Source organism: Notothenia rossii (genome assembly GCF_949606895.1).
Source record: "Notothenia rossii genome assembly, chromosome: 6".
Taxonomy (NCBI): domain Eukaryota; kingdom Metazoa; phylum Chordata; class Actinopteri; order Perciformes; family Nototheniidae; genus Notothenia; species Notothenia rossii.
In genome coordinates, this window is record NC_136909.1 from 8,711,281 (window position 1) to 8,733,866 (window position 22,586).

At 37.5% G+C, this 22,586-nt stretch overlaps 2 protein-coding genes across 6 annotated transcripts in view; both read left to right on the forward strand.

Moving 5' to 3' along the window:
- add2 (adducin 2 (beta)) overlaps window positions 1-14,661 on the forward strand; it is a 28,332-nt gene extending 13,671 nt beyond the window's left edge. For 3 of the 4 annotated variants that reach the window (XM_079686659.1, XM_079686661.1, XM_079686660.1), the window contains exons 9-15: window positions 1,568-1,744; window positions 4,905-5,150; window positions 7,358-7,471; window positions 8,763-8,849; window positions 8,938-9,064; window positions 10,020-10,091; window positions 12,606-14,661. In XM_079686659.1, the coding sequence (XP_079542785.1) occupies window positions 1,568-1,744; window positions 4,905-5,150; window positions 7,358-7,471; window positions 8,763-8,849; window positions 8,938-9,064; window positions 10,020-10,091; window positions 12,606-12,871 (1,089 nt within the window). In that variant the 3' untranslated portion in view covers window positions 12,872-14,661. Of the gene's footprint in view, window positions 1-1,567; window positions 1,745-4,904; window positions 5,151-7,357; window positions 7,472-8,762; window positions 8,850-8,937; window positions 9,065-10,019; window positions 10,092-11,608; window positions 11,643-12,605 lie in introns of all 4 variants that reach the window. The other variant, XM_079686662.1, reaches the window with a different exon arrangement.
- Window positions 14,662-16,428: 1,767 nt separating this feature from the next.
- Window positions 16,429-22,155, forward strand: snrnp27 (small nuclear ribonucleoprotein 27 (U4/U6.U5)). 2 transcript variants are annotated; one of them, XM_079687362.1, is made up of 7 exons: window positions 16,431-16,649; window positions 17,544-17,585; window positions 18,151-18,277; window positions 20,158-20,255; window positions 20,375-20,454; window positions 21,463-21,527; window positions 21,875-22,155. In XM_079687362.1, the coding sequence occupies exons 1-7, from the start codon at window positions 16,613-16,615 to the stop codon at window positions 21,927-21,929; spliced, it is 504 nt and encodes a 167-aa protein (XP_079543488.1). In that variant the 5' UTR covers window positions 16,431-16,612; the 3' UTR covers window positions 21,930-22,155. The 2 variants fall into 2 exon arrangements, with proteins under 2 accessions (XP_079543489.1, XP_079543488.1); XM_079687363.1 differs by lacking the exon at window positions 17,544-17,585 and having other exon boundaries at window positions 16,429-16,649.
- Window positions 22,156-22,586: the final 431 nt, after the last annotated feature.

Genomic DNA, 22,586 nt, shown 5'->3' on the forward strand with positions numbered 1-22,586 from the left:
CTCGTCACCGGCTCGAGCTTGAATCTCAGGATCCATGTATCTGTGACCCTCTCCAGAATGGAAGCAGTCATCACATACAGAGCATCAACTAGTTCCTGAACAGCGTCCTTCACATGCTGATATCCAAGAGAGGGAGTTCCACAGTCACAAGATGGAGGAATAGAAAGCAGTATTCAATGTTTACTTCAGATTAGCTCCACGTCAGAAATGATCCTGCTTGTCATATGTCTCTCTCCATAGAGGCTGAATCATCATGTTAATCACAGAGCTATCATATGCCTCAAACAGTCCAGATGCTCTTCTAGGTAATCACACATCCTGTCATGTTCACAGCTACAGTTGGGATACCTTTGTTAGCATGTGGACTCTCATAGTGGAAGAGTACATCCTTGTACATTAACACAGTGTGGAAGATAATCATAATTGCAGGTAAAGAATGTGCCGATTGGCATAAAAAGGCACAGGACTGCAGTTTAAGTCCCAAATAAAAGTGCCTATTCCCTCATTCAAGCTGATTTGCCGTCTGGAATATGCTGGATATAGTGTAGATTAGAAAATGTTGAATACATATTTTATCTTATTTATTTAGTTATTATATATTATTTTATGTATTAAAAATGATGTTTAGTAGGTTTCAGTTGTTGAAGATTATAACAAACTGATTTTATTTATTTTGTTTTTACAATACACTTATATTATTTATTCATATATAATGATATATATACTGTATATATGTGTGTGTACTTTGTATTCAGTATTATTGAATTCACTTATCTCATTTACATTTTTAAATTATATTTTCAGTACAAGAAAATCTACCGCATCATTTTCTTATAAAAAAATATGTTTAATAAATTAATGATGTATTTGAAATTGATTCTGGCATAGATTTGTTTCCATGATCACAATACTCAAAAAGTAAAACCTTTTTAGAAAAGACAAAATGTGCAAATGTGCTCAGTAACCTTTTCCAGAATTAGGACCTAAGAGAAGCTGCAGCTTGTTTTTAAAGCTCACCTATTATGCAAAATCCTCTTCTTCATGTCTCTTCTACATCAACTACATATTTTTTCCTGAAACTTTTGGGATCTCTTTACACAGAGGGGGGCTCTGTGTAAAGAGACTCTGAAGGTTTCAGGAAAAAAGATTCTCTCTCTTTGTCCTGATCCATTTATATAAAAACCTGTCTGAAAATGAGCTGATCAGATTTTGGCCACTTTATGATGTCATAACGATTTTTTGGCTTGTGTAGCCATTAGCCAATCAGCAACCAAGGTAACCCCCCCCCCCCCTTATCACCTGAATCTCCTCCTAGAGCACCATTGTGTTCTTTTTAACCAAGGGGGCGTGAGGAGGGGCTCCTTATTTTCATCTAAAGTAACAGACAGAGAATCAGCACTTTGGAAACAGGGCTGAAACAGAGGGGATTATGGGTATTGCTACACTGATCTGTTTGGTGTTTGGAGCCAAACAGAGACATGTTCTGTATATATCTGAGACCTATAACATATTGATGAAAAACAGTATAATAGGGGACCTTGAATGTGTTTTATTTATTGTATTGTAGGTGTCAGCTCTGTGCTGTGCTGGTGGAGAACAGAACCTGATCATGCTGGATCGGAGCGTCCATAAACCCAGCGTGGCCGGCACCGTGGGCTGGGCCGGGTCCACCTTCGGACCGCTGACCAAGACCCGCATCGGGGAACACGAGTTCGAGGCCCTCATGAGAACCATGGATAACCTGGTAGGCTGAACTCAAATAAACATACTGTAACATGTGTAAAGTGAAGATTAATACATATATTATACATTAAAAAAAGGTTCCTTTCTTTTCACATGTAGTTCAGTTAAATACAAATAGAAATAAATATATTTAATGGTGTAAACATATAGGACTGTAAAACAATAGAAGACAATTCAAGCTTTAACATGAGGAAGGTAAGAACAATTATTAACGTGTAATAAAATAGATTTAAAGGCTGTAATACCATTAATGTGGTAAAAACTATAAACGTTAATAAGTGATTGATGAAATATTAATAAAATACAATAACATGTTACAACCTTTCTACAGTAAAATAAGGTAATAAAACAAAGTTACCTCTTGTACCTTGCTGTGTGGGAGGTTTGCTGATTCACCCTGCAGCTCTTTCTCTCTGCAGCCCAGTGCGTCTCCTACCACTCCTCTACTGCAACATAAAGACTGTTTCACTGACAAAGTATCCTTCTGCGTAGACCAAGTTTCATTTAACATTAGCAGCTAAATATCCCTAGGTCTTTTTATATAGAGTTTCCTGTGTTTACTGTAAATGAGCATTACATCTTTCTGCCTTGAGAACATTGATCTGATTCTCTCGGGTAATATTCTTCTATTCAACCAAAAAATATTACTCTTTTATTATCAATTAATTATATTTATAAGATGGAATAGGTCCAGTGCTGTTACCTTGAACGTTTCACAAAGCCCACTGCGTTTTAAAGCAGATCAAAATGCTGCGCCACAGCGGATAGGTATTCCATCTGATATCAAAATAAACATTTATAAACCCTCATCTTAGCAAAATGAAGCCCGCTGTCCTGCTACAGAGCAATAATGAGGTGGCCACCCTAACTATGACATGCAGAAATATAATGACTAGACCAGGGGTTCCCAACCTTTCCCCGAGAGCCCCCCCAAATGACTCCTGTTGGAAGTTGCGCCCCCCCCCACACACACACACAAGGGGGGGGGGGGGGGGCGCAACAGCGGTAGTTAAAGTTTAAAAGTCTCAAAAATGCTATGCTGTCACAAACTGGATGAATGTGAAGTATTTTGTTAAAGGAGGATGAAAGTGTAATTAAGGAGCACTATTGGAGCGACTTTGATGGTTATTGGACTCAGGATTAATTCATTTGGATTCCAGCTGTATGAAGAAATTAAAGGACGGCGCAAGTGGAAACAATTCACAAAGGGATTAAACTGTTTCAAACACATGCTCAAAGTAAGCCGGGTTTTGCCGATGTGTTTATGTGGATTCAAAAGTCGTAAATAATCTACAAAATGGAGGAGACCGATCTGATCGGAGCAACTGTGACAAATAATCCAACTGAAACCGGCATGGACAATGACTATGTTTTAAAAATGTGCTTATCCAGAAAAGCCTGGTTTGGACACTTTACGGGCAGAAGAAACATTTCTATTAACATTCTTTTTATGCCTTTAATAGCTGCTAACTTGAATTTGTATTCAAATGAATTAATCAATTATTTTTTATATTTGATTGTAATGTAGAGACAAGGCGTTTAGTGACAATCATGTATTGCGTTACAATTATATGTAAAAAAAAAAAAGAATTAAAAAAAACACTGGACTAGACAATATGAAAATGCCTGAATAGACAAAGAAATATTATACCCTCACATCAACTAAAGTCCTTTAAGGTAATTCAACCTAAATGTGATCAATACGTTGCTATATGGTCAATGCACATCATTTTTTTATTTAACACAATCATGTGAACTCAGAATAAGTGCAGAGATTAATTCTGCTCCATTTCCTGAAGCACAATAAAAGCCTAAAAGCTTTCCTGCGGATTGGAAAGCTTTTAATGTAGAGCGGCAGCATTTGATGTTCAGTTCACATCAGCAGATATGATTTCTTACACTTTACTACACAAAGGCTACTAAAGTACTGAAACGAACTAAAGTAACTAAAGACCGGACACACGGGGAAACATCTAGCCTGGCTCTGTCTGAAAGTAACAAAAGCTTCCGCTTTGCTAAAGCTCCAAAACAATGTCTACAATCTTTATTTTATTATTTAAAATCAGAAAACAGGGTATCTTAAAATAAACTTATTTTACATTTGAGTTTTTGTCGGGGTGAAACAAACAAGATAAAGTGTTTAATTAAGTTCAGTGTAAGAGGGGCTGGTAAGCAGATGTTGTTCCCTTCTAGAAAGCCAATGTGCCTAATTCCTAAAACGTCATATATTCCTTTAAGTGCCATTCAAAGATCACATTAACCGAACATTTTCTGAACAATCTGTCCAACATTTAGACGGATTTAAAACCATGAGGGGCAAGATGTTTTATGTGTGTTGGCATGAAAATGTAACACAAGGTCTCCGTTCATCTTTCCTCACATGCCCTTATAACTGCATAATTTAAGCTTGTCCTATATATACATTATTTAAGAACTCACACACACACACGCACGCACGCACGCATGCACACACACACACACACACACACACACACACACACACACACAGACACAGACAGACAGACAGACAGACAGACAGACAGACAGACAGACAGACAGACAGACAGACAGACAGACAGACAGACAGACAGACAGACAGACAGACACACACACACACGCTTCCAATCAAGTTGGATAAATGCTTGAGCTACATCTTTAAAAATGTAACACATAATGGACAGCTATCCGACTGTAAGGAAACATAAGCAAGCTTTTGACAAATAGTGTGTTGGGTTATAAGACTACTTTTAATTAAGTTAAAGTCTCAGTATAATTGTTGTCCCCTGATTGATGACAGCTTGACATGATCTGGTACAGTAAAAGTGTATTTTGTATGCATTAGAAAAGTGGCTGATATTATAAAGATACCAATACTAATGACGAAGCATTGATGAGCAGATCCTCTTAAATAATCACACCATGATCCTTTTAATGTATTTTTCAATGATAATCAGAATGATAATTTAAAAACAATCAATCCCACCAATATTAGGAATTAGATGCACATTTGCAATATCAGTCAATCTCTCTGTCTGTACACACAAACTGAAAGATTGACAATAAAGTTGACTTTGAAATAATCACAAGTAGTTATTTATTTGTTTCCAAATGGTGCATCTGAGTCAGTTAGTCTGAATCTTGTGTCTCCTCTTGTCCTCCAGGGCTACCGTACAGGATACGCGTACCGCTTCCCGGTGCTGCTGGAGCGCTCGCGGACACGGAGGGATGTGGAGGTGCCGGCCACAGCAACCGCTCACCACCAGTTCGATGACGACGGGGTGCACCCGGCTCTGAGGCAGCACCCGTTCGCCCAGAGGCAGCAGCAGGAGAGGACCCGCTGGCTCAACACCCCCAACAGCTACCAGAAAGTCAACCAGGAGCTAAACAGCCCGGGGCAGCGCACCACTGTGAGGCTCAGAGAATCATTACTTTTGATTTAATCAGAGGTGGGAAGGAGTGGAGTAAAAATACTTTGTTACTGTACTTAAGTACATTTTTCTGGTATCAGTACTTTACTCCACTACTTTCACTTTGACTTCTTACATGTTGAACACAAATACCTGTACTTTCTACTTCTTACATGTTGAACCCAAATACCTGTACTTTCTACTTCTTACATTTTCCAAACAGGCTGGTTCCTTTAGTCTGAATGTGTGTTTGGTGGCGTGATCATTATTATTTAGAGTCATTGCGTGCCTATTGATTTGAACACGATCCGTGTATCCATCATTTCCTGGTCTTCTCTAAAGAAGAGGGACCAATGGAAACGTTGTCATGTTGCCGTTGTTCAGCATGGAAACATTCATTAGCTAACAATGACATTATTGTTCTATTAATATAAAGGGAGGTCAGGTACTCTTTAAAACAGCTGCTAGTTATGGGTACTTTTTACTGAAGTACATTTCAAAGCCTCTTTACTTTCACTTGAGTAAAGAAGTTTAGTCAGTACTTCTACTTTCACCAGAGTATTTTTAAACACGAGTATCTGTACTTCTACTTGAGTAAAGGATGTGTGTACTTTTGCCATATCCGGATTTATTGAATAAATCACAATATGGAGGGAGTTCAAGAATTGTCTAAAGGAAAATTGATGACCAGACTTAGAAAATAACGGTCCAGGCTGGAGCGCTAAAACATGCTTTATCTGTAAGGTTATTGCAACATCCACAATTTAGTGCAGACTATAGCTGCAACTAAGGATTACTATAATCATCCAGGCATCTACTGATTGTATTTTTAAATTAATGGGTTAATCAGTTAGTATAAAAATGTCATTGGCAACATCTGAGGTCAATTTTTGTGGATTTATCTATTTTTTGAAAAGACAAAGTTCTAATGAATGCTGCAAGTAGTGCTCAAACTAACCATTAATCCCTTAATGGGTTAATTGGCAGATTATTTTCTAACTGAATAGATTACCGAACTAATTGTCAGAAAATAGTGATGTTTATTCTTCCCAGTTTTTAAAAGTCCAAGGCGAGGTCCAAAAGATGGTCCAAAAGATCTTCATTTCAAAATAATATAATAAAATATCTGTAAACTGAAAGCAGCATTTTATACAATCTTTGCTTTAAAAATAACTCAGTAGTTGACCTGTTATCAAAATAGTTGTAGATATTTCTCTGACGATTGATTGGTTGATTGATTGATTGATTGATTGGTTGATTGATTGATTGATTGTGTGTGATGTTTCCTTTTAAAGTTGAGATGAAGACTGTCTAATGACATGAAGGTTTAAAGAAGTGAAGGAGATAGAGCTGAGAGATTAGAGGGGGATTAAAGTGATGACTGAAGGGGAAAATAATAAATAAATTGGTTACATGAAATGTTCATTCGACGAGTTTCTGTATCCAAGACCAACACTGTTCTCTCTGACTCTGATGGGTGTTGATTTGCACTGTACAGCATGTGTTTTTATTCCTGTTTGCCTTGGAGAAAACATGAGTCCTTTTGAGACAAAAACAATATGAGGCTGGTTCTCTTACATCAGTGGGAGGAGCTTGTCTCCCCCTCTCTGTTTTTTCTCCCTCCTCCCTCTCTCCTCTCTCCTCTCTCTGCATTGCAGAGGAGAGCCGCTGCTCTAGGATCAGAGTCTGCCCTCTGGTGGAAAAACATCCACATTTTCAAAGCTTAAAAACATACTTTCTAAGGGGTTAAAATCGTTTTTTAAGCAAGCAAATGACTAAATGATGTCCGCCAACGTCATGATATCATGACTTGATATCTCAAAGTAATTACTTAATATTGCAACATCAAAAGAACGTTTCTTATTATAAAGATTTACTTATCTCAAAATACTGAGAACCTTTCATAAAGCATTTTTTTATGAAACTAAGTTATTATTTTGTCATGCTAAGTCATTTTTTGTAGACACTTGTTAACAGCAATCATTTTAATTACTAAGTCATTTGTCTCTTTATTTCAAAAAAGTCCGTCAAGTGTGACTAACAGGATTATTTTTGTTCTTATTTTTTCTATTACTGGCAGAAATTGAGTTTACACTAAATGACACAGAATGGATCCTTTACACTTTGGACATGTTGAGTCCTAAACCTTTGCCCATTTGGTTATTTTAAGTGGATTATGATGTATTATTTTGTATGTCTTTCTTTAGTGGTTGAAGTCCGAAGAGATAACACAATCTGGAAGCATGGCCATCAAGATGGAGACCAACCAGTTTGTGCCTCTTTTCACCAACCCTCAGGAGGTGATCGCCACACGAAACAAGGTGACGTCTTCAATAGTTCCTATCTTTTCAGACTTGGCTGATGTAATCCTGCAAACTGCAAGAATCTTGACTTGCAAGTCCGAATCAACTGAAACATCCCACTCCCTATTTACACATTTATTTCCGTGATGACATATACCTCTAAAGGGCCCATGTCATGCTTTTCCAGTTATAACCGTCCCCTTGTGTGTTATGAAGGTTTTTCTGCATGTAACCAGTCTGCAGAGTCACAAACCCTCAAAGTACGCCATGTAGCGAGTAAAACTCTAACACAGAAATACCTGTCTATGCTGCCCCAGAACCCTAGATAGTGGAGCCTTGTAGCGGCGAAACTGTGGCGCGCTTACACGTCCATTCGCGATGTCTCGCTGTCTCGCAGACCCCACGCAGCAAGCAGGAAATGAACCCAGCTCACACTGTCCCCTCCTCACAGCAGCGAGCCGCGCAACGTCCCGCCAACACGACACCCAGACCCCACGCAGCATTCTCATCTGTTTGTCATTACTAGTGTCATTTTCTGGTTGCTAACGCCATTGTAACACATAATCACTGATGTTCCGCTGTAACGTGGTGGACTCATCAGAACAGAGTGGGCTCACAGGGAGGGAGGGGGGGGGGGGGGGGGGGGAGGGCAGGAGCTCCAACAAGCCGTTTAGGACAGAGAGTGAATACACATACTATACAGAGATGCTGATGAGAAACCAATGTCATTTTGGAACATTGCACAATATAAATCTATTCTAGTAGACCTCAACAATGGAAATATGATCAATAGAAATGGCCATGACATGGGACCTTTAAAACAAGCATAAAACAAATTCAAATTGCTAAGATTAAGAAAGAAGATTCCTAGAAAATTACTGTTTAAAGCCCCAGAGTTTAAATTGCACATACAAAAAAACAATTCTGCACTATGAAGTTTAGCCCTTGGGGCGTTAAAATGATACGATAATCATTTATTTTATTGCAAATTGGAAATGTTGTGGGTGATAGGCATGGCATCGTGTACAATTTAAGCCTCTAGGAGAGATAAAGTAAATAAATAAATACAAATATAACAGGACATGAAGGCTAGTTTTATCAGGTTGATAATCTAAAAAAGCCACACAATATTAAAGATGGCTTGTTAATGTGTTGTGTCAAACTGAAATGTTGTAAACAAATATTATTTTTTTGCAAGTTAGGCAGTGTATGCTTCTGTCTCATGTCATATAGTTGCAAAGTTGTCTTCTGATCTATCTTTGCACACTATCTATGTGAAACAAACAAGACTTGTTGTTCCTTTCTTCAGATCCGACAGCAGAATCGTCAGGACATGAAGACGGCTGGACCGCAGTCTCAAGTCCTTGCCAGCGTTATAACGGTCGACAGTCCTCCGGTAAACTGCAGACCATCTCCTCTCTGAGTCCTCCTCCCTCAGCTGTCATATTCAAAGCTTTCATTGTCTGTCTCTGCTTGTCTTTTAGTCTCCTGAGGACACTCCTAAAGTCCCACCAGAACCAGAACCTCCCAACCCCTTCAACCAGCTGACGGACCAGGAGCTGGACGAGTACCGCAAGGAGGTGCAGAAGAAACAGGATGGAGGAACCAACGGTAGGATTCATTTCACACGACTCAGCCCACTTTATAAACTCTATTTAGATGTTTACCTTGCAGTTACAAAATTACAATAGTAACTGCATACGGTCTGTTTACACTTTGGCTTAGAACTCGATTTGTAATATGCACATTTCTGTTGCTGTGACATATTGTAAAAAACATTTCTTCCGTTTATTTAAATACTTTTTTTACTTTTTTAATTTGACTTCTTATCTTTATATATATATATATATATTTGTATTTATTTTGTTTTTTGCTATTTTTTAATTTAATTTCTTGTGTTTTATTCTTTTATATGAATATTTTAGGGGATAAATTAAACACAATATAGCTATTAAAAGTGAATTCCCAGTGCTCTATATGGATCAAAGCATGTTTCAGTTTTACCCATATGTGATAGTTTGAAGGAACTGTCCTTTTTATATTAGTAACTCGCACAGTGATACCTTGAATTCTTCCTCTGTGGGTGAAGTTTTTCATTTATTATTTTCGAAAATGCAACTGACTTATCGTTAATATCGAATCATCTTATTGATTTTACCTTTCATGTACTTCTGGCTATATAAACGTAATATATGTAAAGTAAAGGTAGCTCACTTCCACTTTTGATAAATTGCACATTTTCCTCTAACCTTCTTAAAGGTGCTGTGTGTAACACAATTACTGCCAACAACACTATATATTCTATTATAGTTGTACCAAATGTTTTCACTGTTTCGTGCTATAAAGCATGATTTGTACCCCTTCTGAATTCATGTTTTCTGGTACAACATGTTTTAAAATATTCAAAAACGAATTGTGCACTTATCTAAGTTTTATTTTTGGAGGTTACACACAGCTCCCTGAACATATTGTGTCTGTGGTGTACACTATGTTCACAACTCCTAACTTCCTGCACAGCCTCACTGTCCCTCCCTGTGTGTGACTGTGTGTGTGTTTGTGTGAGTAGGGGAGGAGGTGGCAAATGACAAGGAGTCTCCCCCCGCTGCCTCCCCCACAGAGACTCCCCCTCCTCTCTCAGGTGAGGCCGTTAACGCTCTGCACGCCGACCAGCAGCTGCTCCAAGTCTGACATCTGCCCTCATGCTCCATAAGCTTCTGAAAACTGTGTTACACCTCTTTAAACTCGGCTCACACACACATTCAGAAACTATTGTTACAGCTCTTTATACACAGCTCCTACCAGAGATGGTAAAAGTACACACATCCTTTACTCGAGTAGAAGTACAGATACTCGTGTTTAAAAATACTCTGGTAAAAGTAGAAGTACTGACTAAACTTCTTTACTCAAGTGAAAGTAAAGAGGGCTTTGAAATGTACTTCAGTAAAAAGTACCCATAACTAGCAGCTGTTTTAAAGAGTACCTGACCTCCCTTTATATTAATAGAATAATAATGTCATTGTTAGCTAATGAATGTTTCAATGGTGACCGACGGCAACATGAGAACGTTTCCATTGGTCCCTCTTCTTTAGAGAAGACCAGGAAATGATGGATACACGGATCGTGTTCAAATCAATAGGCACGCAATGACTCTAAATAATTATGATCACGCCACCAAACACACATTCAGACTAAAGGAACCAGCCTGTTTGGAAAATGAGAGAAGTAGAAAGTTCAGGTATTTGTGTTCAACATGTAAGAAGTAGAAAGTACAGCTATTTGTGTTCAAAGTGTAAGAAGTCAAAGTAAAAAGTCGTCAGAAAAATAAGTAGTGGAGTAAAGTACTGATACCAGAAAGATGTACTTAAGTACAGTAATGAAATATTTGTACTCCTCTACTTCCCACCTGTGGCTCCTACACACTTAAAAACAATCTTATATGCAGCTTATACACACATTACTGTTACATTTCTGTATTAGGACCTCATACACACATTTAGAAACAGCTGTATTAAACCTCCTTATTTATTTAAATTGCCCTATCAAAAGAAATTAGGTAAACATTAGACTGTTCTGCATCTTATTCCAGGTTGTTTAAGCTCTGTAAAAACAGCCAGCACTTTCAACATAATGCAATGATTTGAGCTTCTTTTTATAAAGGCCTAAGGGAGCAGCAAAACAATGTAAGAAAGACAATGTTTTAAAATAAATAATAATTTTAAAAATCTATAATTGAATTACATTTTAACGCAGACTACAATTTAAAATTCTAAATAAAAACACAACCTCAACACAGCACAAATAAAAACAAGATATAAGCGCAAAGTGCTGGAAAAGGTTTGCATGTTATATTTAAAGGCGTAACATGGGCTGTTTTTGATACCATGTGTTATGGATGTTTCTCATGAAAGACATTTTGACTTGAAGGAACAGAAAAATACAGGAGGAGGTTGAAAGTATTAATAAAGCTTTCTTTACTTGTGTATCTTCCAGTGAGCAGGCATTGCCCTGAAAATGATTCAAAGTAAATGGAGAATATTTCTGTTATGAGTCAAAATGTCTGTTATTTTGGCTTTATTTACATTACATATTTCATCTGTACCTACTGTGTTGTACTCTGTCTGTCTGTCTGTCCTTTTCTGTGTGACTGACTCGTAGGGCACACTTCTGGTGCTTTGGTCTTCTCTCACTAGTAAGTACAGAGAATGACAACCCACCACCCATTTAACTAATAATTCACTACCAAAATAATAATTTGTACATCAGTAACCTTTGTTTCCTTGAATTTGGGAAGAAAAGGTTATTTTTCTCACGTGTTCCACGGGAAACAAGGATCAGAAAAATTTGAATATTCTAGATACATTTTTGTTAAATCCTGTTGTGACAAAAACCAAAGTTTTCTTCCCAAATTCAACGTAACCCAGGGTGAATAATTGAAATTCAATAGATCATTTTGTGGGTGAAATATTCCTTTTAAGCAAGCATGTTCATCTGCAGCGACATGTCCAGAATGTTGCTTTGCAGCTGCATTCCTCTCAGCTCTCTTCAGAGATTGCAAAAGTACACACATCCTTTACTCGAGTAGAAGTACAGATACTCGTGTTTAAAAATACTCTGAGTACTGACTAAACTTCTTTACTCAAGTCAAAGTAAAGAGGCTTTGAAATGTACTTCAGTAAAAAGTACCCATAACTAGCAGCTGTTTTAAAGAGTACCTGACCTCCCTTTATATTAATAGAACAATAATGTCATTGTTAGCTAATGAATGTTTCCATGCTGAACAACGGCAACATGACAACGTTTTCATTGGTCCCTCTTCTTTAGAGAAGACCAGGAAATGATGGATACACGGATCGTGTTCAAATCAATAGGCACGCAATGACTCTAAATAATAATGATCACGCCACCAAACACACATTCAAACTAAAGGAACCAGCCTGTTTGGAAAATGTAAGAAGTAGAAAGTTCAGGTATTTGGGTTCAACATGTAAGAAGTAGAAAGTAAAAAGTTGTCAGAAAAATAAGTAGTGGAGTAAAGTACTGATACCAGAAAGATTAAGTACAGTAACAAAGTATTTGTACTCCACTACTTCCCACCTCTGGCTATCTGTGAATGTTGCTCATTACTTTATGTTTTTGTTTTTTATTGGAGCAGAAGAGGCAAAGCCCGAGTCTCCAGCCATTCAGAACGGAGGCGAGGAGGAGAAGCAGACGACAGAGGAGCTTGAGAAAGGGATGAAGGCTCTTTCCACCAACGACACCAACGACACCACCTCCACGCCCGCCGCTCCACCGCCCAAACCACAAGGCGGCACCCCTGAGTGCTCGCCCTCCAAGTCCCCGTCCAAGAAGAAGAAGAAGTTCAAGCCGCCGTCGTTCCTGAAGAAGAGCAAGAAGCAGAAGGAGAAGGCCGAGACCTGAGGCGTTCAGGGACCCCTGACCTCGGTGAAATACCACAGTGAAACATCTCCTTAGTGTGTGACAGAGTTAACCGCAGCAGCAGATCTAGAGTCAGTTCAGATGTCCTTCACAGACACGGTGTACTAACTTCACTTACAAATACTTTACTGTAACACTGATGCTCGATCTAAGTGGTGATTCATCTTAAGGGAGACACTGCAGGTGAACGGGCTTAGTTTATTAACTAATAGATAACGCCATTATAAGTCCTCAGTTGATTACTTACATAAGACAATTATATTATGTACCAAACCATAAATCAGTTTCTACCATAATTTTTTCGATAAAACGTTCTATAAACCGAAGAGTGTGTGAACAAACCCCTCTTTAATAACCCTCAGAATAAACATAGGCATGAATGTTTGGTTAATGTTCAGTAATTGCTACTGAAGTGGAATTTTCTGACTCATTTTGAGAAAACTGCCATCAAAGATATACACTGTAAAATTCATTTTTACACACTACAGGAGAATAGGGTAAAAAACAACCTGTTAAGACATCAACATGAAACTCCCTCCAGTTACTTAAATTAAGAAATGTTGGTTTAAATATGCAAAAGAACCATCATCTAATGCTAACTTTTGGTGAATTAAGTAAAAATCTACAAAGGCACAAATGTGTTTTTCTTATATTTCCCTTCCAGTAATATTACATGTCACTTGTTAGATGCTTTTATCCAAAGCGACTTACATACTCAATACTGTGGGCAATCCCCACAGGAGCAATTTGGGGTGAAGTGTCTCAGGGACACAACGACATGCTGACTGCAGTGGGGTTTGAACCTGTGACCCCCTGATCCGAACACCGACACACATCCCACTGCACCACACGCCTCCACCCCATATGAAAGATATATTTGCCTGTAGTGTCTCACCTTAGTTTAAAGAACACTGATCATGTTTTCACGCAGTATTTGACCCAGGTCCGGTACAACCTGATGCTTCTTGTCACACACACTCAGTCCCTGTATTTCTCACGTCTTATTTTCATCTGCTGTGCTATCAAACCATTACTTAACTTCACTGTATAGGCATTCAAACACTCTTTCTTAAATTTAGTTACTTGTGCACTCAGAATTTGTTTCTTACCATTGACTTTTAATCCACAAATTTGCAAGACACGGCAGACATTTAACACCCCTTGAATTATGCACCAATTATCCATGTAAGAGGCACTTAACATATGTATATTGACATTTAAGTACATTGTATTTGTTCATCATCATAGGCATCTTCTAGTCATTATTTGGTTTTAATTATCAGATAGATGTTGCAGGTATACTCTGTGAGCACAGGTGCAGTACATGTAGAAATACACTGATAGCTTCTGATTGTGCTCCTCTGAATGCTGGTTCTGTGTGAAAATATCAGCCTATTGACGTTATTGCAGCAGGGAAGAATAAAGAAAAACTGACTCGCAACAAAACACAAGTCGCTTTAAATGCCTCTATTAACCCGAAAAAGGATGAAGCATAAATAATTTGTTGCTTGCCGATGCAGTTTGAAACCCAGTAATAGAAGATACTGAAGGTACTAAACATTCCACTTTTCCATTGTTCTTTTAAGTGTATGTGTGCAAAATACCTCTTGAGAGTTGTATTTATTTTTAGTTGTAACCAGTAGCTGTTATCAGATATGCTGATGTGTGATGTTTGCTTATGGTTTTAATTTATTTTATATTAGAATGTATAAGTGAGTGTTGCAAGGTGACCATGTATCAGTCATTAAAGATCAAGTTTGATTTAAAATCAACTGGACATCTGGTTTACGTTTCTTTCTCTGCCTGTTTGACCATTTGAAGTCCTTATTAAAGTATGATTATTTGTACGTGCACTTTAAATGTTCTGGAAAGTTCCTGCAGCTTTAGCCTTGTTTTGATCTCATGAAGTCCCTAAGTGACACACACTGAACAGTCTGGTGGGTCATTGTCCAGGACATGTGATTTTGTGTTCCCATAACAACATATCCAAGATGTCCATGTGCCAGACTAACACATGTGACAGAACGAGCTACACTTCAAAAGCCTTTTTGTTTGTTGCTAAAGGTAAAATTCAAGCCATTTATTAATTAAAATGCTTACATAACCTGTCCTTAGTTACATTGAACCTGTTGTGGAAACATTTCTTGATCAAATTGATATGAAACAAATGAGACAAACATTGCTGTGAAACTGGTGTCACATCGGGACTTTAACCCTAAACTTTCACAGTAAACCCGGAGTGACACATACAGTATGTCTCAATTAGAAATATGATTACGATCTGCTCAGTTAATTTAGCTGATTCAATTATATTGAGTTGATATGTTCTTATTCTTCAATTCAAAGAATGTTCAAATTTCAGATATTTGACCCTAGGGGGGGGGGGTTCTTCCAATCCAATCCATTTGATTTATATAGCACATTTAAAAACAACAGAGTTGAACAAAGTGCTGTACATCAACAACTGTATAAAAACATAGCATAAATACATACAAACAGACAGGACATGAAACAAATGTAAAACACGAGACAATGAACCCAGATCAGAAGCCACAGACTGAAAAACTCTCCTGCATGACGTAAAAACAATACAAAACCCTAGTTAGATAAAAACCCAAATTTAAAAGCACAAGTGTCACCTGGTCTGTAAAAGCCAGGGAAAAGAAGTGGGTTTTTAAACGAGATTTAAAAACAGGCAGAGTTGAAGCAAGTCTAACCTGGAGGGGTAATTCGTTCCATAACTTTGGAGCTGCAACAGCAACGGCTCTGTCTCCTCGCTGCTTTAGCCTCGATATTGGGACTTCCAGAAGGAGTCTGTCAGCAGACCTCAGTGACCGTGTGGGTGTGTATGGTTGTCAGAAATGTGTTCTATGTGGTCTATTTAGTCTAAATGATGTTCCCCTTAATTTCCTCAAAAGTAGAAATGGGTCCGGGTTCTTATGGGTTAACAAGGAAATACCATACAACATGTTTTTTAAAGAGAAGACAATGAAAATAACTCAAATGTAAAAACATATCTAAAAATGTAATTAAATTGTTGAATAAATCAAAAATGCAATATTATGTAAGTTAATGTTTAATTGGCCCAATACAAAAATGAATCACAAATTAAGTGAAATATTAAATATAAAAAATGTATTGCATCTTCGTTTCTTTGCACATATTGTATATATTTATTTATTCCTATACAATTTTTATTTTAAAAATGTTTTCATATGAATTCATAGTGTAATGTCCTGTTGCAAAACAAATTCATCCATTTCCTTTTCCTCCATCAAAAGTAAATGAACAAAAGAGAACAAATTTGTGATTACATGAATAAGTAAATTACTAAATGAATGTACATTTAAAAATACTAATATAAAAAATAGACAAATCATGTGTCATGGTATTAATATTTTTTTTATTCATGGTAACAGTTGAACATTTAAAATACATCATTGTTTATATAGCATTTATATATAAAATGAGTTATTCCTTTCGTTTAAATTGAGAACCATTGATATAGCTCTAAAACAGGAGGCGACTTTCCTCCACGTCGGTAGAGGGCGCTCTAATGGAGGAAGCTAACCGGAAGTTAGCATAGCAACTGACAACAGACCATCCTGCATTGAAGTGGTAGCCATACAAAACAACCCCCAGTTTGGTAAAGATTCTCCCCTTTAATTGTATTATATTCAGTAATACCTTTAACTACTAGGGTCACTGTTGTTTCATAAGAACATGGGCAGGAGCAGGAGTAGGACTCCTCCAAGACGAGGTAAGAATACTTAGAAGTTATCGTTAGCTACCTAAGCTAACTTAGCTAACGTAAACACAACGCATGATGGTCATGATGATGCTACTGAGCTCCAAACATAACACGTTATCTTATTTCACAGTATAAGAAAGCAGACATTACCACAATGTGAAAATTCAATTAACACATTCTAGAAAGTGCAGAATTATAGAAGCTATATCACGATAGATTTTTCTAATCTCGATTTTTCTTATTTTTTCGTCTATTAGCATTCTTTTATTTTAGACCTCCATGAGTTGTATCCTAACTCCTAAATAAAGTCTGATTAGAATTGAAAATGTAATTTGTAATACTTCTGTTTGAATCAAATACTCAACAGATACAAATAAATCTCATTTAATGACGAAGTTTGGTGCAAACATAGCATATTTCAAGCTATACACTTACTATGTTTACATGCATGCACACAAATGTATTTTTTTGGGGTGTTGTTTTTCTTACTTTGTATCTTCTTTAACTGTGTTTTATGTAGTCTATCAAGTACACCAAGTCAATTCTTCGTATGTGTAAAACTACTTGGCAATAGACCTGTTTCTGATTGTGAAATACAGATGCAACCTGAGTCCAGTCTTTTAATCACATCGACTGATTTAAAGAGTGATATAAGAACTTTGATCTTTCCACGATGTTCCGTAAAAACATCACATTTTAGGAAACATTTGAGTTGGTTTGTGCTTGTTATTGTCAATTTAGATTACATCATTTTAAAAATATGTGACTGAATTTCCACACATTTGACCTTTCATTGCGGGGCAGGGTTTCAAACTATAAACTTTTTAAAGGCACATTGGTTAAGATCCGCCTTACCTAATATGTAGATCTGTACAGTATTTTAATGTGTTCTTGCATATTCAGGCGGCCAAGTTCTACCTGAGGTCGAAAAGTTAAAGAGTAAAGGTAACGTGTCCTGAAAACAATGTAATATCTGTATTATATCAACAACAATATACATTTGCATGAAGAATGAATTGAAGGCACTCTTATCCACCAATTAAACAGAAATAGTATTAACTTAAATGTTCTTGCGAAATGGGCCAAAAAATTCAGCTTCTCGGATGTATAGAGATGTCCTGCTTTTCTCTGTTTTATATCATATGAAAGTGCTTTTTTTAATTTTATTTTAGTAACTGAAAATAAAAGACATTTAAAGACTTGGACTAACTGTGATTGATATTTCTCACTACTTTCAGGCATTTTAGAGACCCAATAGATTGATCAAGCTAATAATAGAAATAATTATAATTGTCAGTCCTACGTGTGGCATACATTGCACTCTGTCTTTGCAAAAGAAAACTTCAAATACACTTTAATTAGACACGCATGGAGCCAACAGATGGATGAGGTTAAGCCCTTTTTTAAATCACACCTCTTAATGGTGTGTGGAACACTGTTATTGTGTGGATGCCCATAAGGCTTGTTACATTTCTCAGTTCCCGGCTAATATGATCTCGTTCCCCTGCAGAGAGAAGGCGCTCCCGCTCCACTTCTCGGGATCGTGAGCGAAGGCGAAGGGAGAAGGAGCGATCCCGTTCTCGAGATCGCGAGCGCAGGAGAAGTCGCTCCAGATCTCCTCACAGGAGACGATCCAGGTTAGGAAAAGTTTATGGAAGACTGGGTGGGATTTCTCTTAGCCACGTTTCTTTTTAAATTATATTTATGTCTGGGGTTCTTAATTCCTTTTATAATTGCAGTGTGCTATTTAGATTTTTAACACAAAAGTAGGATAAATATTACATTTGAGACTTAATGTGTTTTATATTGTCAACAAATATGAGTCTAGGTAATTGTCAAAGACTAGTTTTGTTTTGAATGATTGCAGTTCATGTATGGTACTATTTGCCTTTTGAGAACAAGCACATGTATCTGCAAATGAGACTTTGTGTTTGTCCTCCATGATCCTATCCTCCCATGTTTTTGTGTGTTAATGAATAATGTGAATGCCAATTTATGAAATAAGTGCAGTATTACTGCTGAGGTAACACTGCAACAGGAGGCCACTTAACGTGTCGCAATGTGGGCCATTTTGCACCGCAGTATATTTCTCTGTAGGCTCCTTTTCCCTAATTAGATTTGACAGTTATAACACGTATGCCTGGGGTAAAAGCAAACCCTTTAAAGACCCAGTGAAGTGCATGTTTTTGCACCAAAATGAAATGGCAGTTTCATTCCTTACATATCATTGTGCCTGTTCATGGCTAAAATATTTTTTTCATAATTAATGAATTATTAATTTTGCCGTCCGAGCCTAACGAAAGTTGCAGACGATAGTGGCTGTGACGTCACAAGATGTACCCAGTTGCGATTGTAAACATGGCGGAGACTCTGGAAAGTGATACTAGTGTGAGAGAAATGATTGATTTGGACAGCTTTTCGGACAGGATAGATGAGGAAAGTGATCAATCTGGTGCACTTTGAGGGCAACATTAAGAGATTTATGGATACAGCTCTCAACACTCATATGAAACATATATTTCAATAATCAAAAAACATTGGAAGGATTTCTTAACCTATTTTATACAACTAATATTACATAGATGGAAATATTTGTTTACATAGATGACCAAACCCACTGAGATAACTTAGGCTACAGTTTACCTCCCTGAGCTGACGTTATCTCTCTCAGTCCCACAGGAGAGCACTCTCCCTCTCCTTATTGTTGAAACAGCTAATCTCCGTTAGCTCCGAGCTAGCACCAGATGCTAACAACAACCCTGTAACTCTCTCAGTCTCTCTTTCTCTCTCTCTCGAATCGACCACTGGCCTTTATTTATCATGATCAATCAAAGAATCTACGAAACAATGACACCAGCCAGGCTCACCTTCATCTTTTGGGAACAGAAACATCGCCACTTCGGCAGACTTGACATTACTACAGCCAGCGGCAATGCATCGTTTCCCCTGTGTTTTTCATCCCTCTTTCTTCACTGTCGCCTCCATTGTCAGGTTTTCTCGATTGGCAATCACTTCCAGTCCACTCCGACACACTTTCCAGGAAAATACTAGCTCAAAAACGTTGAGAAATTCGACTTTGAAAAAGAGAAAAAATGAACGGTGGTGAATGTAAACAGTGCGGCGGCGTCCATCTCGTGAAGTCACGCAGTAGATCGCAAGCCACGCCCACGAAGGCGAAGGTCGACTGCAGATTTCCCCGGCAAATTCAAAACTCGTCAAATTCGTTGCTATTCCAACATCTTTTGATATGGGTTCCAATGGACAATTTTGGTCATTACTATACGTATTAGCATAACAGATCATGCACAGGTGCACACTTCACAGGGTCTTTAAGTGGTTGTCCTTTGCTGAACGATGGCATTGAAACCTGTATTGTTGCCTCCGTTAGACACTCAGACACCAAAACAGGGGAACATTAGGTCCAGGTATTAGACTTACACAAATGATGACCATTATATTCCCTTTAAGTTGCAGAAGCATCCTTCAGTTATTTCACATTTCCTCGTTCCCCCTGCAGGTCTCCCCCCAGACGCCATCGCTCCACATCCTCCGAACGGCGTGATGAGGACAGCAAAGAGCCGAAGGAAAAGGCTGCAAAGCCAATTCTGATCTCAGGTATTCAAATGTTAATGTGCCCCTAAATGCTATATTGACATGCATTTCAAAAGACTTTCAGCTTTGTCAAACATTTAGGTTTTCGGCAAAACTTCAAAAGCATCCTTTCGTTTTCACAGAGGAAGACATGGAGGGCAAAACCGAAGAGGAGATTGAGATGATGAAGCTGATGGGATTTGGTTCCTTTAACTCCACCAAGGTGAGAGCACAGGGTGTCCTGTGGTGTGCAGCCACAAGGAGGCGCACTTTATTCCAAATACTGCTTTTCTATTCCACATTCCACTGAAGATAGACATACTGTTTGTTTTTGTCCTTGCCTTTTTTACTTGCCAATTTGTCGTAGTTATGCTCTGAATTTTTCCAAACACATGGTGAATGCCCACAGTATCATTAGAGGTAGATCCTGATGATGTGACGGTGGTCTTGCTTCTATTGCAACATTTATCCTTCTTTGACAATGAAGTGCTGAAATATGTTCTAATTTATATTTATAATATAACACTTTTTCAATTGCTAACTTGGGGTAAAATATAACAATACAAAAACGATATTAAAACATCTGTTTGCAAACTCTTTCACGACCAATGCAGTGTAATCCAAGTCTCATTAATCTATTCGTATGCTTACTACTTCACACATATGTCTCTAAAACCTTCCTATTTAAAACTCTTTGGATAATCAGTGTCATGTTACACTTGCTACTGTTTTATGTGTAATGGTATTGTTTACTGACCAATAACACAGTGTACATTATTTTCTTAATTAGGCATTTCCAACCGCTGTACCTTTTTATTATACGTTTTATAGGAATACAGATTTGTTTTAAAGATTTTTATCTCCAGAAAATGATCCTCACAAATAAGTTCAGTGTAGAAAACGAGCGGAGTCAAGCAGATTCTACTACATTTACAGAGTTCCTGCATATTCTCAGGGTCTTAAGTCACAACATTAATTTAAAAAATAAGGCAGAATTATGACTAAAATGTCTTAAATCAAAGTTTTATAAAATGCTTTGGTAAAGGATGTAGGGTTCTATGACTTGCAGTTTTCTCAAAAAGCATTTTAAAATCTGAGACTTTAGCTATTCGAAAAAAAAAGATTGGCATTTAAAAAAGTATTTAATCTCCTTAAACTGAAGAAACCCCTAATATTTTTAATATGTCAAAAAATATACCTTGCACTGTCTCATGTGATTCCTTTCAAACAGGGGAAGAAAACTGACGGATCAGTTAATGCATTCGCTGTCAATACTTCCATGAAGAGAAAATACAGGTATGTCAACAACAACAAAATAAAATAAATAATCCGGTTTGTATTGAGGTGTTTTTTGTTAGCAACAGACAGTTTTTGAGAATAGTTGCACAGGCTCCTGTTCTAATATATAGTGATGATTTTTAGGATTTTCTTTGAGCCCCTGTTGTCGATAAGGTGTCCGAGTACGAGTGTCAACTTTTCAGAGCGCTCTCAGCATCATCCACTGTTACTTTAGCCAATCACCTTTTGCAGGTGTCTCTATGCAGAGATCCCGGCTCCCCTATTGGTGCTCGATGATGTAATCTGCAAGTGTTGCGAGGGTAACAGTGATGTAATGTTTTCCTATATATATATATTTTTTGTAGGCAATACATGAACAGAAAAGGTGGATTCAACAGACCACTGGACTTCATCGCCTGAAAGTATCGACAAATCGTGAAACTCACCTTCGTACTCCTTCTTTATAGTTGTGGATGATATTGAGCTATTTCTTGTTTTGTGTTATGCAACATTTATGTATATACTTTTTAAATCTCCTATCAACACTCGGCTGTGACTGATTATTGATAGCGGACACAATATGTGGAGCTTTGTGTTGTTGAGGTGCCTGGTCGGTTTTATTTGAAATAAAAGCAGTTTAAATATGTGTGTTTGCAGTTCTTATAAGAATAAATAAAGCCAAATGTTCCTGTTGCATTTGCCATGATGTGTGGTAACATTTAATTTTCTAACAACAACATTTAGCTATTGTACATTTTGATTATAACATGGTGTAGTGTGAATGAATGTCTAAATGCAGCTAATTCTACACTTAAAGACTTGGGTATGCGTGTGTTGCTTGCTTGGTTGTCAAGTTGTCACCATATTTAACCTAATTTGATATTTTTCTACAAGCCTATGCTATGGAGTGGTCAGCAATCCATTTATTACATTTAGTCCTGGAGAACGCAGTATGCAGCAGAATATCCTATCCCAAGTCGTCGTTAGTGTAGTAGGTCCAGTGTTTATATTGTTCCTACTTTAAATATGGACATCCGTCTGATTTTAAAGCAGGCTTTTGGCTAATATCACGTTTCA

Coding starts and splice junctions, on each gene's coding strand:
- snrnp27 (XM_079687362.1), top strand. CDS start 16,613: ATGGGCAGGAGCAGGAGTAGGACTCCTCCAAGACGAG. Junction 16,650..17,543: donor TAGGACTCCTCCAAGACGAG/GTAAGAATACTT, acceptor TTGCATATTCAG/GCGGCCAAGTTCTACCTGAG. Junction 20,256..20,374: donor AAAGCCAATTCTGATCTCAG/GTATTCAAATGT, acceptor TCGTTTTCACAG/AGGAAGACATGGAGGGCAAA.